At 46.9% G+C, this 12,880-nt stretch overlaps 1 protein-coding gene across 1 annotated transcript; it reads right to left on the bottom strand.

Annotated features, from left to right (window-relative positions):
- Positions 1–821: 821 nt before the first annotated feature.
- Positions 822–9,568, bottom strand: TAGAP (T cell activation RhoGTPase activating protein). Its single transcript, XM_064169357.1, has 10 exons — positions 9,505–9,568; positions 9,017–9,101; positions 8,856–8,909; positions 8,241–8,307; positions 6,654–6,826; positions 5,575–5,736; positions 5,047–5,156; positions 4,163–4,358; positions 3,540–3,657; positions 822–3,355 (listed from the first exon to the last, which is right to left on the bottom strand). Exons 2-10 carry the CDS (start codon positions 9,041–9,043, stop codon positions 2,184–2,186), a joined length of 2,079 nt encoding a protein of 692 aa, XP_064025427.1. The 5' UTR covers positions 9,044–9,101; positions 9,505–9,568; the 3' UTR covers positions 822–2,183.
- Positions 9,569–12,880: the final 3,312 nt, after the last annotated feature.

Raw genomic sequence — 12,880 nt, 5'->3', positions numbered from 1 at the left:
CAAGGCTAGACCATGGCACCAAGTGCCATGTCCAATCCTGCCTTGAACAGCTCCAGGGAGCTGCAGAGCCATCCATTGAAATGCCTTACAAGAAGTTCCCAAATGAACTTTCTTATCCAGGAGGTCAAAGCCTTAGGGTTGTTTGTACTGAATATTTAAAGCCCAGGAATGCTTTCTGAGTATGACTGTCATGTCTGCATTTGGACATCTTGGACCTAAAGAGAGAGACTCTCCTCATCTGTGGCAAAGTCACTCTGTTTATTCTCACTGAATTTTCTAGTGTGGCTACAGGACCAGGAAATAAGCAATTCCTTTGCTTGGGATCCTTGTTCTTGTCACAGTGAAAAAGAATAAATCACCAAAGATCACAGAACTCTTTTAGTTGGTGAAGACCTTCAAGATCACTGAGTCCAACCACTCCCTGCCAAGGCTGGTGCTAACCCCTGGCCTTCAGCACCACAGCTCTGCCTCTCTGAAGCACCTCCAGGGATAAGCATTCCACAACGACCTTGAGCAGCCTGTGCCAGACTTTGAGAACCCTTCCAGTGAAGAAGTTTCTTCTGAAGTCAAACCTAAACCTCCCCTGGGGCAACTTGAGGCCATTTCTTCTTGTCCTATGGCTTGCTCCCTGGGAGAATAGACCAACCCCCACTTAGCCTCTCTCAGCCTTGTTGTTATTTGAGTACATTTTGAAGTCTGTATTTTTCTGTTCTGTGTCTGCTGAGCCTTTCCACTGCATGTGGATTATCTCTTCATCCTCCTTCTGCCATAAGGGCAAGACACTTAGGGGTTTTCCACAGGATAAAGCTCTTGTTCCTGCTCAGCACAGGACAGCAAGCAATGGGCACAAATTAAAACACATATGCTTTGTCATTCAAGCAGGCCTGAAGTGTCTATAGATTAGTATAAAAGTAGGTACATGTAGGGCCCAGGTGTTTTAAAGACATATAATGGACAGGTTGGCATTCATGCAATGCAATGTTTTATTGTAGTGAATTGATATACTGGTTGAAGGCTATGCTGAGCCATAAAAGGGGAGGTAAGTGCTGACCAAAACGAGCTCCTATTGCACTTGCAGTCATTTTCACAATGTTATGTGGACACCACCTGCTATTTTCTTTTTTGTCATGCCCTCCACCCCCCCTTTTTTTTAATGAGCAAACCTGATGATACTCTTTCTGCTTAGCCTATCCAGAGTACTTAGATTAAAAGCACCTCAAGCCACATGGGGCTTACTTGATATATTCCCATAATGACCTTGTAGGGCTTTGGCTCTAAACCAGGCTCAGTATACAGCAATAATGCCAGTTATCGGTCAGATCATTCTCGTGACTCAGCAAGCAGGAAAAAGGAATGGCAGCAAATGCAGAAGATTTATGGAAGACTGCTGAAGTGGCCTTGATGACAGAGCTCTTCCCCAGTTGGAGTGACTGCCATCCCTATTCTTAATGCAGAAAATCAGTAAAGCATTACATCAGCCTGGCACGTGTGACAAATGGCATGGACTCTGTGACCATACAGAAAATAAAAGGAAAGCAGGGCAGGTCTGGGGCCTGCCAACCTTTCAAGTGTCCTTTCAGGGGTACAAATACAACAGCATTTATCAACTCCTAACTAGTTTTCCCACACAACAGGTTATGTACACTTAACATTTTTACATAATAACACACAGGTCTTCCCCCCCACCACCTCCTGTGGTGAAAGGATCATAGAATCATAGAATCAACCAGGTTGGAAGAGACTTCCAAGATCATCCAGTCCAACCTAGCACCCAGCCCTAGCCAGTCAACTAGACCATGGCACTAAGTGCCTCATCCAGTCTTTGCTTGAAGACCTCCAGGGACAGTGCCTCCACCACCTCTCTGGGCAGCCCATTCCAATGCCAATCACTCTCTCTGTGAAGAACTTCCTCCTAACATCCAGCCTATACCTCCCCTGGCACAACTTGAGACTGTGTCCCCTTGTTCTATTGCTGGTTGCCTGGGAGAAGAGGCCACCCCCCATCTGGCTACAATGTCCATGTCAAGCCGACAAGCACTTCAGGAGAGCCTCAAGGGAAAAAAGAGTTCATGCAGAGCTAGCTTATTTTTGATCTATGGAAAGTAAAATCTTACAAAAGATGGGCAAGGTGTCTCTTTTTACAGTATTTCCTTTGCACAAAGCAAAGAGGAGCAATAGGCTTTTTAAACATAGGATTCCTTAGCATACTGGATCTGGTCTACTTCAAAAACTGGCTGGCTGCACCTTCGAGCCACATACTCAAGCTTGTTCTTTTGATAAGATTCAGACATGGCTCTTAATCGGTAGACTCCCGGGGTCACAGGCAAACTCACACGAGAGTTTCTTCCCACAGTGATGCTGAGAGTTTCAGTTTCTGAGTCAGAATCCTTTGGTGCAGAAGCTCTGCCGCTGCATAGATTCCTTTGAGTTGTATATGCCGCATCCTGGGCACAGCTGCTGCATGGATGAGGCAGCAAAGCCTGATGGTTTGACATCTTTACTCTCATACTCTGAACTGTGAGATCATGGGAGGGAATTTCAGAGGCTAGGCAGGTTTTAGTAGCCTCTTCATAAGACGGTGGTCTTCCAGGATTTCTTTGGTCTACCTCTCTGAACACTTCATCGGCTGACTTGAAACGGAGCCTTCGGTGATATGCCACAGGCAATGGTTTCTCATCAGGGCTGTTCTGGACAACTCTGCAGGAGAACTGATCTTCTTTCTTTGTGAAACTGTCTCTTTGAAAACCCATGTTCTTTCCAGGCCCCCAGCTCTGGGTTTTCAATAACGTTTTCCTGTGGTTTGCAAAAGAGAATGACATGGAATGCTTCTTGATCTCTCTGCTAGGTGTACTGCAGTCTTCAGTGGCCTTGGTGGAAAAGGACTGTGGCCTATGTAGAAAGGTTTTTTTGGGACTGGAGGGAGAAACTACTGGGGAGCTGGTGAAGACTGAGCCATCAGAGCTCTCCAAGGAGCAGCTGGAGGAGGTTTTGGGGAGAGAGTCAGTTGACAATTGTGAAGGTAAGATGGCAAGCCGCTTCTCTAGTGCCTCCAGCCCTAGCGGTTTCTGCTGGACTGGAAAGTTGTCCTCGCTTTTGTTTAGCTTCTGTTTCCTGATCCTGCCTTCCAGGCGGCTCTGGAAGGACAGGTCTGGCTCCGAGTATCTCCTGTCCATTGTGCTGATGTCATTTCTGAAATGACTCAGTGAAGAGGCAGAGATGTGTTTCAGATATCTTCTGCTCACACTAGTGCTTCTCCCTTTGGGGTCCTCCAGCTGAGAGGTACATGGGCTTACTTCAGCTTCAGGATCTGGGCTGTCGTAAGCAGAGTCATTCTGTTGAGCAGCACACAGGTGTTCTGTGGGGAGAAAGCAACTGTTAGTTTTCACTGACCATCTAAGGTTGAAAGGGATCTGGATGGAAAGGATTCTTGTAGAAGAGTGTAGCAGCAGTGTCTTGAGCCCTCTACAACTCTGTTTCCACACATTAAAGAGCGTAGCCCAGCAGCCACAGTTTCCAGCATCCCTAGCCCATTCTCCTACCTGTGGAGCTGTTTGTGTGCTCTGGTAACTCCTCGCCCAAGGCACAGACAGAGAAGACAATGTCACCCCCAAATATTTCTGAGCAGTTGCTTATGAGGAACTCCACCAACACTGTCACCTGCACACAAGAACAGTTTATTTCAGTCAAAAGGCCTGAAAACATACTGACCAGCCTTTCAAGTCCCTGCCTGCTGTGTCTTTAGGTAGAGGAGGACAGAGCAGGGTAGTTTCTACCAAAGTCCTACTTTAAAGCCAGAGGTCCACTCTGGAGGATGAGGGCTGATGCTGCAGACTAATTGATCTGCCCCAATGCAGACAAAACACCATCAACCACAGCTTCAGCCTCGCTCTTCAGAGGGCCCACCAGGTCCCATTTGCCCTGTGTATGCAAAGTGTTCAGGAGCTGTGCTACAGTGTAAGGGACCATATGGCAGCTACTACTCTTGCTCAGAAGTGGTGAGATGAGAGGCAGCCTCACTCATCACATTGCAGCAGCTGTGCTGAGGGGCACCCCCATTACACAAGGGTACAGTTTTTTCTCAGCTTTTGCAATGGCAGTGGGATCCCCATGGATGGCTCTGAGCTTCCCCAAAGTGAGTGCCAGCTTGGTGAGTTCAATATACCTTGTTGTTCATCTCCTTCTGCACTTCCAGTGGGAGAGTGTTGTCCATCTCTGGGCTCAGCATATTTGGGCCAATGCAGATGGCCAGATTGCTGGAGTCCATCCTGTTGCTCTCGGCATTCTGGCTGATGTGGTGGAGCAGAGAGAGCACATGCTTGAGCAAGATGAGGTTTGGTCTAGGCAGTTTGTCAGCCACCCTGCATGAACACAAACAAAATGTGACATTAATTCATGCTGCAGCAGTCTCTACTTCTTTATCTGAGCAAGTCCCAATTAGACTCACACAGATGCCACTTCCTCCAGAAAGAGGCATGCCTGTGCTTTCTTCACTGTTAGCAGAAGTTCCCCACAGCAGCTGAGCTTGTCAGATCCTGAATTACAAGGTCTTGACTGAAAGACAAGCATTACAGCAGTCTTATGTCCTTGAGTGGATGGGCTGACATCAGACGTCACTGGAGGCCTCCCAAAGGCACATGAAAGCCTGTGCTTGTGCTGTTCAGCTTTCAAAGCACCCCCAGCCAGCCTCTGCGTCTGCTGTTTCCAAAAATGCATGACACAGCAGTGGTCTCCACATGTGTGGCTTTACCACCAGCAGATGTGAAGGCTCCCTGTGAGTGTCTGTCCCAAGCAGTGTGACTACATTTCCTGAGACACTGCAGCTTCTCTCCTCCTCCTGTGCTAGTTGTTTCATAGAGCAATCTCAAATACCTGCAGGAAGTGCTGCTGCTAGAACCCTCTAAACCCAGTGCCATGGAGCAATAGCAAGCTGTTATAGATGTCAGGCTTCTAAATGAGATTGGCAGCTTTTGAGAAACATGGTTGGTCTCTGCCAGTCACTCCCTCACACTGGAGCTACTTGCAAAACTTCTTGGTTGCAAAACTTACACTTTCAATTCTTCAATTTGTTCCTGCTTGCTTGGCCTCTCCAGAGCTTGCATCCACTTCTCATAGAGGTCAGCCGACAGGAGCTTGGAGGGGATGTTTCGGAGGAAGTCCTGCAAGGCCAAGGGGTTTTGATAAGGCTTTGGATACTATCCCTGAGCACAGAAGGAGCATCACTGGCTTGAGCTACCTGGCCATCAGCACTGGCAGTGCACGAGTGCATGCAGAGTATACTTGCACTGATGTAGTAATGGGACCCAGCCCTTAGATACTTTTGTTCACCCATGGGGAGGATGCTGAGGGGGAGTACAAAGTGAGTTTCCTGTGAGCATGCAGGAAATCAACAGCACAGTAAGTGGGATTGAAAATTAGATGGAAAAGGAAAATGCCAAACTTTTCTAAGCCTGAAACATTTAGTCTGATTTTGCTCTGGCTTCAGCTTACAGCTCCACCTAAGTCAGCTCTGGGCACTCAAGTGGGCCTGTGGAGATTAGCAATGTCCTCATACCATTGCAGGTTAGAGGAGCTCACCTTCAACACCACTGCCAGCAGGTGCACAGATTTGCTTTTCAAGTCGATATTCCTGCCTTTGTTTAGATCCTCCTTCAACTCCTTTCGTGCTTTCTCATTGGCAGCTTTTCTGAATATCCCTTCAGTGGAAGGCCCTTTTATATACAATATAGCTAGGAGATCCTGCAGGGAAAAAGCCAGACAGGAATGGGAGAACAGTTAGCCTTGAGTAAATTTAGCTCTTTTAGCAGCTCAATATGTCTTTAGTAAGAGGAGAAAAGTTGTCTGGAGGTACACCATGCTCTAATTAGATCAGTTTCTAGTTCTTGCTCCAATTACATTATATGAGGAAAAAGATTCTTTTCCCCACATTCATCTTCTTTTCAAACCATTTAATTCCTTACAGAAGGAAACAAGGGATGGCTTAAGTCTTAGTTAGGATCCCTTCCCTCCCAAACCCAGCAAATATTGCTTCGAAGAGATGAAAGCCTGTCTGTTGTAAAAGCCAGCTCAGAGGGACATCTGTCACAAGAGTATTTTTATCTAGGAAGTAGTGGTTTTGTGTCTCACATGGGCAGTCTGTAGCTGAACACTTTTTTTAGTGAAGTACAAAAGTCCTTGGAAGTTTATGGTGCTGGGAGATTCATTTAAGTTGCTCCTGAAGATGTTTATACTAAGGAGCAGATCTTCTCCCATTCCTGGTTTTCTCTGCTCAGTTACTTCCAGTGAAGGCTGAGTGGGCTGGACATAACCCACAGTCCTGAGCCTTGCTACATTGCCATTGGAATGGGCTGCCCAGGGAGGTGGTGCAGTCACCGTCCCTGGAGGTGCTCAAGAAAAGCCTGGATGAGGCATTTAGTGCCATGGTCTAGATGACTGGATAGGGCTGGGAGCTAGGTTGGACTGGATGATCTTGGAGGTCTCTTCCAATCTGTTTGATTCTATGATACATCTGGGATGGGTCCTGATCTTACCAGGAGTGTGTGTGGAGGGGAAACACCAAACCCGCTCAATCTCTGGGTGCTGCAGCACAAGTTTGGGGAATCCTGCCTCACACTGAAAGCCAGAGGTATGGTAACTGTATCTCCAGGCTTGCTTACCTGGACTGGTTGGGGCAGTGTGGCATCTTCCCCACAGACCATTTCCAGAGGCTGGCCAAACAGAGTGATTTTGGCACCCGAGTCAAGCTGCCCTGGGAAATTCCCACTGGTGGAGCTTTGTCTCAGAGTAAATGACTGCGATATCACCTTCTTTCTTTTCTTTGTTCCATCTGCTGCAAGTTTAAAAAACAAAGTTTTGGGGTTTTGGGGTTTTTTTTAGAGTTTTTTTTTTTTTCAGAAAAAGAGAATGCTGTGGAGCCTTTATTCTGTGTGCAGTGCAAAGGTGTAAAGTTAAACTAACTCAAACTAGATGGGAGAAACAGAAAGACAACTGAGTGGTTGCTAAGGAAACAACCAACTAAACTGTAAAACTGTGACTATCTCTCTAAGGACACCACCTTTCCTGTTTGTGAGTTGTTGGTTTTTTACATTCTAGCCACTGTTTCTTCTTAGAGAGTGGGAACACACAAGGCACAGAAACAGCAGCATGATAGAGACTTCTGATATTGCAGTGGTTTCTGTGATAATCACCTAAAGCAGACAATGTCACTTGGCAGCCTGCAATGACAATTTTCACTACACAGTCTGACTGCACCCCAGCCTTAGGGTAAGAGTGGAACTAGGGCTCCTGCTTTTCAGCCCTTTCACAGGCTGAAGTGAAAACACATTGCTCCAGTTCTGCGAGCTTTGGGACCAGCTCTAATGACTGTGGTCCTGCTAGAGCTAGCTTGCCTCCTGCCAGCCAGACAGCAGAAGGTGATACTTGCTCCAGAAGATGGGAGCACTACAGGAGGGTCTCATTTGCTTCAGTGTCAGCAATAACATGGGTTTTGCACCTGCATCTTAAAAATGAGGGCATGCTAGGAATTTGGAGATGATGGTTGTATTGAGGTGTGCCTTTTTCCCCCGCCTTTCAGAAACGGTGAGAGAAGCATCCTTCTGCTGGAAAGCTTTCTAAAGGAGTTGCCTGATGCAAATTTCCCATAATGGACTAGCCTTATACTCTAAACTGATGTTACCTGATGAAGATGAAGGGCTCTCAGGACCTTTATTTGTGGCTTTGCACAAGTCCTATGAGAACGTCACCTAAACTATAGTACCATATGAAATATTCACTTCTGATACTCTTCAACAATAGTCTGATAGGATGGTCTGCTCCAAATCTGACTCTGCCCTGCTAATGGTCTCCTTCTGGTAGTTTACAGCACAGCAGTAAACACAGTACTGCTGCTGCTAAGAGGGTTTGCTTGCTGTGGTGTGCAGCCGCTGCTGTCAGTGCCCAGTACACGCTTCCTTTGTGGTGATGCTCAAGGGAGAAAGCAGCACATTTACTTCCCATTGCTGCCAGGGAACACAATGGCATGTGGCTCCCAGGACTAGGGAACAGGGATACAAGACTTCTGGCACTGTTACCTCTGCCATTGGGCATAAAGGAAAGAGGTAATGTGCAATGAGTAGCACTCCAGAGCTGAGGGCTGTGGGTTGGCCTCAGGGAGGTGAAGCAGGCAGTTTTGCGTGGTTTTGCTGAAGCACCAGGTTGCAAGCATTACATAAGAAGGCAGTTCCTCAGTTTGTTTTAAAACTCACCAGTTGAGTGGCAAAGTCCATCTTCAGTATCTGCTGGGACCAACAGAGGGCACTTCTTGGTATCAGCCTGCAAGAGCGTGTTAGGGTTACAGAGCTGCTGCCAGCAGCAAGGGCCACTAATGAGTCACTGCAGCTTCTCAGATATCTGGGGGAGGTTCTGGGGAATAGCCGGGACAAACCCAACACCTGCTGAAGAGGTGCCTCAGTCCACGAGTGACACGGCAGAAGAGTTTGTGGTAAATCCTGGAGCCAGCCACCCTGGACCTGCCTGGCAGGTCACAACCCTCTGCTGCTCTTCTCAGCTGATCCGGAGATCATAGCCGGACACAACCTGCTCTTCTGTATCCTACCCTGGCACTGGAGATTGAGTCCCAGAGTCTTCCAGGGATCTTTGATGACTGTGGAGCCTGCCAGATTTCTGAGCTCCCTAGGAACCCAGAGAATGTGCTGGCTGCTGACAGCAATGCACAGTACTGCATAGGGCTGCCTTTGAAGGGCTCTGCCTACTCGTGGGCAACGGCAGGTAGATGGCAACTCCTGCAGCAGCTACCCCAACTTTGCTAAGATATCTCACATCAGTACCCAAGAAGGATCAGGAGTAATGTAGTGGCTTACCTCTGACTGGCACTCGATCAGACTCTCCATGTTCCCAGAATTTAGTGTCTTTGACTAGGCAAGAAAATAAAGACACTGTGAGTAATTGAGTGCTATGGTTTAAAAATCAGAGCTTTTCAAAGTCGCTCTATGGACAGAGCTGGGAAAATAAAGACACTCACAGTATTGCAGCTGCTTAACACTTTCATCAGGAGTTTGGTCGGGGGAGCTCTGGACAATCTGGTTTCCTTAGGTCCTTTTGTTTGTCTGTTTATTGAATAGGGAATGGACAAAGAAAGGCTGTTGTAAAACTGCACCCTTCTCGTCTTTCTCTCTTGCAAGCCAGTCTAGCACTTAAGTATGATCCTGGATCAGCAAGATATTCCCTACAAGTCAACCATAAAGCCTTGCTCTGGAAGGCGTTCAGCTTGCTGTCCTAATCTACTCCTTGATTAAAACAGAAACCAAACCCAGCTTTCCATTTTTAACCCAGGCAAAAAAATGAGCAAGTGGTGACAGCTACATATGGCTGTTAAGCTGCAAAGACAAGACTTTGAGAGGCAAGTCAGCCCTGCCCACCAGCTGCCCTTTTTGCACATCTCTGTACAGCTGCGTCTGGAGCACTTCACCAACTTCAACCACAACAGATTTTATCCCTGCCAGTACTTACCTAAGGAGCGAGTTCAGCCAGAGCTCCTTCACCTCCCGAGAACTGCAGAGGAAAGGAGGAACAGCATCACTCCCACTGCTACTAATCCCTTAGGTGGAGGCAGGCGACTAAACAGTTCTACCCCACGTGTGCTGCTTTATATATGCAGAAGGAGTAGGTGGAAATTCACAGACAGGAAGAAACATCATGGGGCAGGACCGAGATGCTACGAAATTTCTGGCTTCCTCTTTCCTTTTAGAGGAGCTACCTTTTTTTCTCTCTCTCTCTCTTTTTTTTTTATTATTTCCTTCAAGAAAAGGAAAAAAAAATATTACAGCCTTGTAGCTGTAATGGATGGAAAAGATGAGACACTTGCCAGGTAAAGGTTCCATCTAGCATCACCAGCATGAGGTGAGATGTATGGAGGGTCTGCAGTGTGGGCAGCTTCTCCTTACTGTTAAAGGGCAGTGGGTAGAGTCGGTGCTCTGCCTGCTCAGAGTGCTCAGATTTTGCAGTTTAAAGGCACACCACCAGGTCAAGTTACACTAAGAATAGTTAAAAAGATGGGGGAGTGGAATAGCCAAGAGTCAGAGAAATGGGTTTGTATATTTTTTTTCTTCAACTAATGGCACAGTTTACTGTCTTCAAGCAGATGTATCACAGTATCACAGTATCATCAGGGCTGGAAGAGACCTCACAGATCATCAAGTCCAACCCTTTACCACAGAGCTCAAGGCTAGACCATGGCACCAAGTGCCACGTCCAATCCTGCCTTCAACAGCTCCAGGGACGGCGACTCCACCACCTCCCCGGGCAGCCCATTCCAGTGGCCAATGACTCTCTCAGTGAAGAACTTTCTCCTCACCTTGAGACTAAATCTCCCCTGATGTAGCTTGAGGCTGTGTCCTCTTGTTCTGGTGCTGGCCACCTGAGAGAAGAGAGCAACCTCCTCCTGGCCACAACCACGCCTCAGGTAGTTGTAGACAGCAATAAGGTCTCCCCTGAGCCTCCTCTTCTCCAGGCTAACCAATCCCAGCTCCCTCAGCCTCTCCTCGTAGGGCTGTGCTCAAGGCCTCTCCCCAGCCTCGTCGCCCTTCTCTGGACATGCTCAAGCATCTCAATGTCCCTCCTAAACTGGGGGCCCAGAACTGAACACAGCACTCAAGGTGTGGTCTAACCAGGGCAGAGTCCAGGGGCAGAATGACCTCCCTGCTCCTGCTGACCACACCATTCCTGATGCAGGCCAGGATGCCACTGGCTCTCTTGGCCACCTGGGCACACTGCTGGCTCATGTTCAGGTGGGTATCAATCAGCACCCCCAGATCCCTCTCTGTTTGGCTGCTCTCAGCCACTCCGACCCCAGCCTGTGTCTCTGCCTGGGGTTGTTGTGGCCAAACACACTTCACTGGTGCCGAGTAGTTCTTGAGAATCTAAGCACTGGACATCTACACAAGTGGTCTTATGTAATAATTTAGTAATATATGCAATATGTAATAAAAAGTCTTGCTTAAAATGTGTCTCAGGAAGGATTATGTGTTCCAAGTAATCAAGTTTAATGTAATCAAAAGATAAAAAAACATCCAGGAAAAACTTTCCTCTGCTCTCCCTATATATCTCTAGGGTCTGCTGCTGGCTGTCCCCCAGCCTGAGTACATCAGGAATGTAAGGACAACAGTGCTCATTCTAACAGACCATAATGGGAATTCATCAGTGTTTGGTATTAAATGCATGGTATTAGTTCTACTGATTCACTGACAGAGCAAATTACAACCTTGTATTCTGGGTGCCAGTCCTGTGATCTAGTGAAAAAGAGGAGCTAAGGCTGATGGTCATAGGGTTGGGAACATTTCAGGAGTGGATTTAGGTAGAAGGTACTCTTGTAAAACTGTAGTTTCTCTGCTGCTTCCCCAATGGATGCTCCATTTCACATGTACAGGGGATGAGGTTGTGTCATAGCACAGTTCTTTACAGATGGATGTTATGTTTGTATCTGCTGCTGAGTTCCCTCCAGAAAGCCACTCTTTGCATAACCACATCAGACCCGGCCCATGCAGTGTTGACCCTGGGTAGTCATGCAAAACAGACAGATGGGCTCAGCTTTAGCCAAAATCCAAGGTGCAAAATTCACTTTTTGGATAGACAGAGATGTATTCAGAAGGCCAAAAGGAGAGTTACTCTGCTTTTGCAGGAGAAGATGTTATAGATGATCTTTTAAGTCCTCCTGAGGTCCATGCTCTTATAGAGACACCTGTCTGTAGACTTGTTTAGGACTGAAACTTCCAGCAATCTCAATTACCCTGCAGCCCTCTGCATTTATCACTTAATCTTTTGTTTGCTATTTTTAATGATTTTTCTGCTGATTAGCAGTCCTGTGACATCTGTCATTTTCCTGCTAAATTCCATGAGCCCATGAATGTCCTTGCAGAAATATTGTTACCTTATATTACGTTGTCCAGAGAACTTCTTTCAAGACTCTCTGGCAGTTGTGGGACCCCTGCTGATAGTCCCAGAAGGATTCCTGAGACAAAGGGCCTCTATTTTTCAGTACAGACTGTTAAATGTCTATCTAAACATGCCTGTCTGTTAAGTATCTCAGAGGCTTAGGGAACCTATGCAGTTCAGTTCTGCTGTGCCCTCACTTCCAGCAGTGTACGTAGATGTATTTCTGCTCCTAGTCTGTTGCATGATTAAGACACAGGGTTTGATCTGGAAACTGCACAACTTGTAAGGAAAAGGGGAGTTCATGGGTGGTGCTCAGCTGGGCCAGAAGCTTAGATTATAAATAGGGCACAGCTGTACCCAAGGCAAAATGCTTTGAATTTCTCATGAGGAAAAGATATGATAATGGGTGGTGTATTGATAGCACATCACCAGACTGTCTGTTGGCACACTCTGCTGTATCTGTCTAATTGATTCCCATATATTAACAACTCTGGATTTTAAATGGCCATTGTATGCTGAAGGTATGTGTATAGATCTGCCTGCCCATAGGGAACAATCTGATATTTTTTCTACCCTCTCTCTCTCCTCTCTCTCCTTTTTTTTTTAAGTAGCCCTTTTATGGTGTGTATCACAAAGATTTCATTTGTGTCAAAATTACTTCAAAGAAGCCTATTTCATTATGAAAAAGCATGCCCCATCTGAATAGCAAGCATCCTAAAAAACTAGGGCTTGGTGGAATAAAATTATGGCCACACAGAATGAGGCACATGCTGGTTGCTGTCAAGCACCACAGAGCTGTGTGTAGGGTCAGAAGAGCTGCTGCACCAGGTGGGTGAAGACAGGACCAGCAAAGCATAGGCTGCCCTCACACCTACCAACCAGACCAGCTTCACAGCTTCCTCCACCAGTGTCTAAAGGGTAAGAGATGTAGCTCCCAAAGCTGATCTCCAGAGTC

This window comes from Pogoniulus pusillus, chromosome 31 (genome assembly GCF_015220805.1).
Source record: "Pogoniulus pusillus isolate bPogPus1 chromosome 31, bPogPus1.pri, whole genome shotgun sequence".
In the NCBI taxonomy this organism is placed as follows: domain Eukaryota; kingdom Metazoa; phylum Chordata; class Aves; order Piciformes; family Lybiidae; genus Pogoniulus; species Pogoniulus pusillus.
This window is presented reverse-complemented; position numbering and strand designations above follow the sequence as displayed.

Bases quoted from the DNA above. Each gene is read 5' to 3' on its own strand.
- TAGAP (XM_064169357.1), bottom strand. From the start codon at position 9,043: ATGAAAGTGTTAAGCAGCTGCAATACT. The intron at 8,308-8,855 runs GTAAGCCACTAC...ACGCTCTTGCAG, and splicing joins TGATCGAGTGCCAGTCAGAG to GCTGATACCAAGAAGTGCCC. The intron at 3,658-4,162 runs GTATATTGAACT...TCTTGTGTGCAG, and splicing joins AGAAGGAGATGAACAACAAG to GTGACAGTGTTGGTGGAGTT.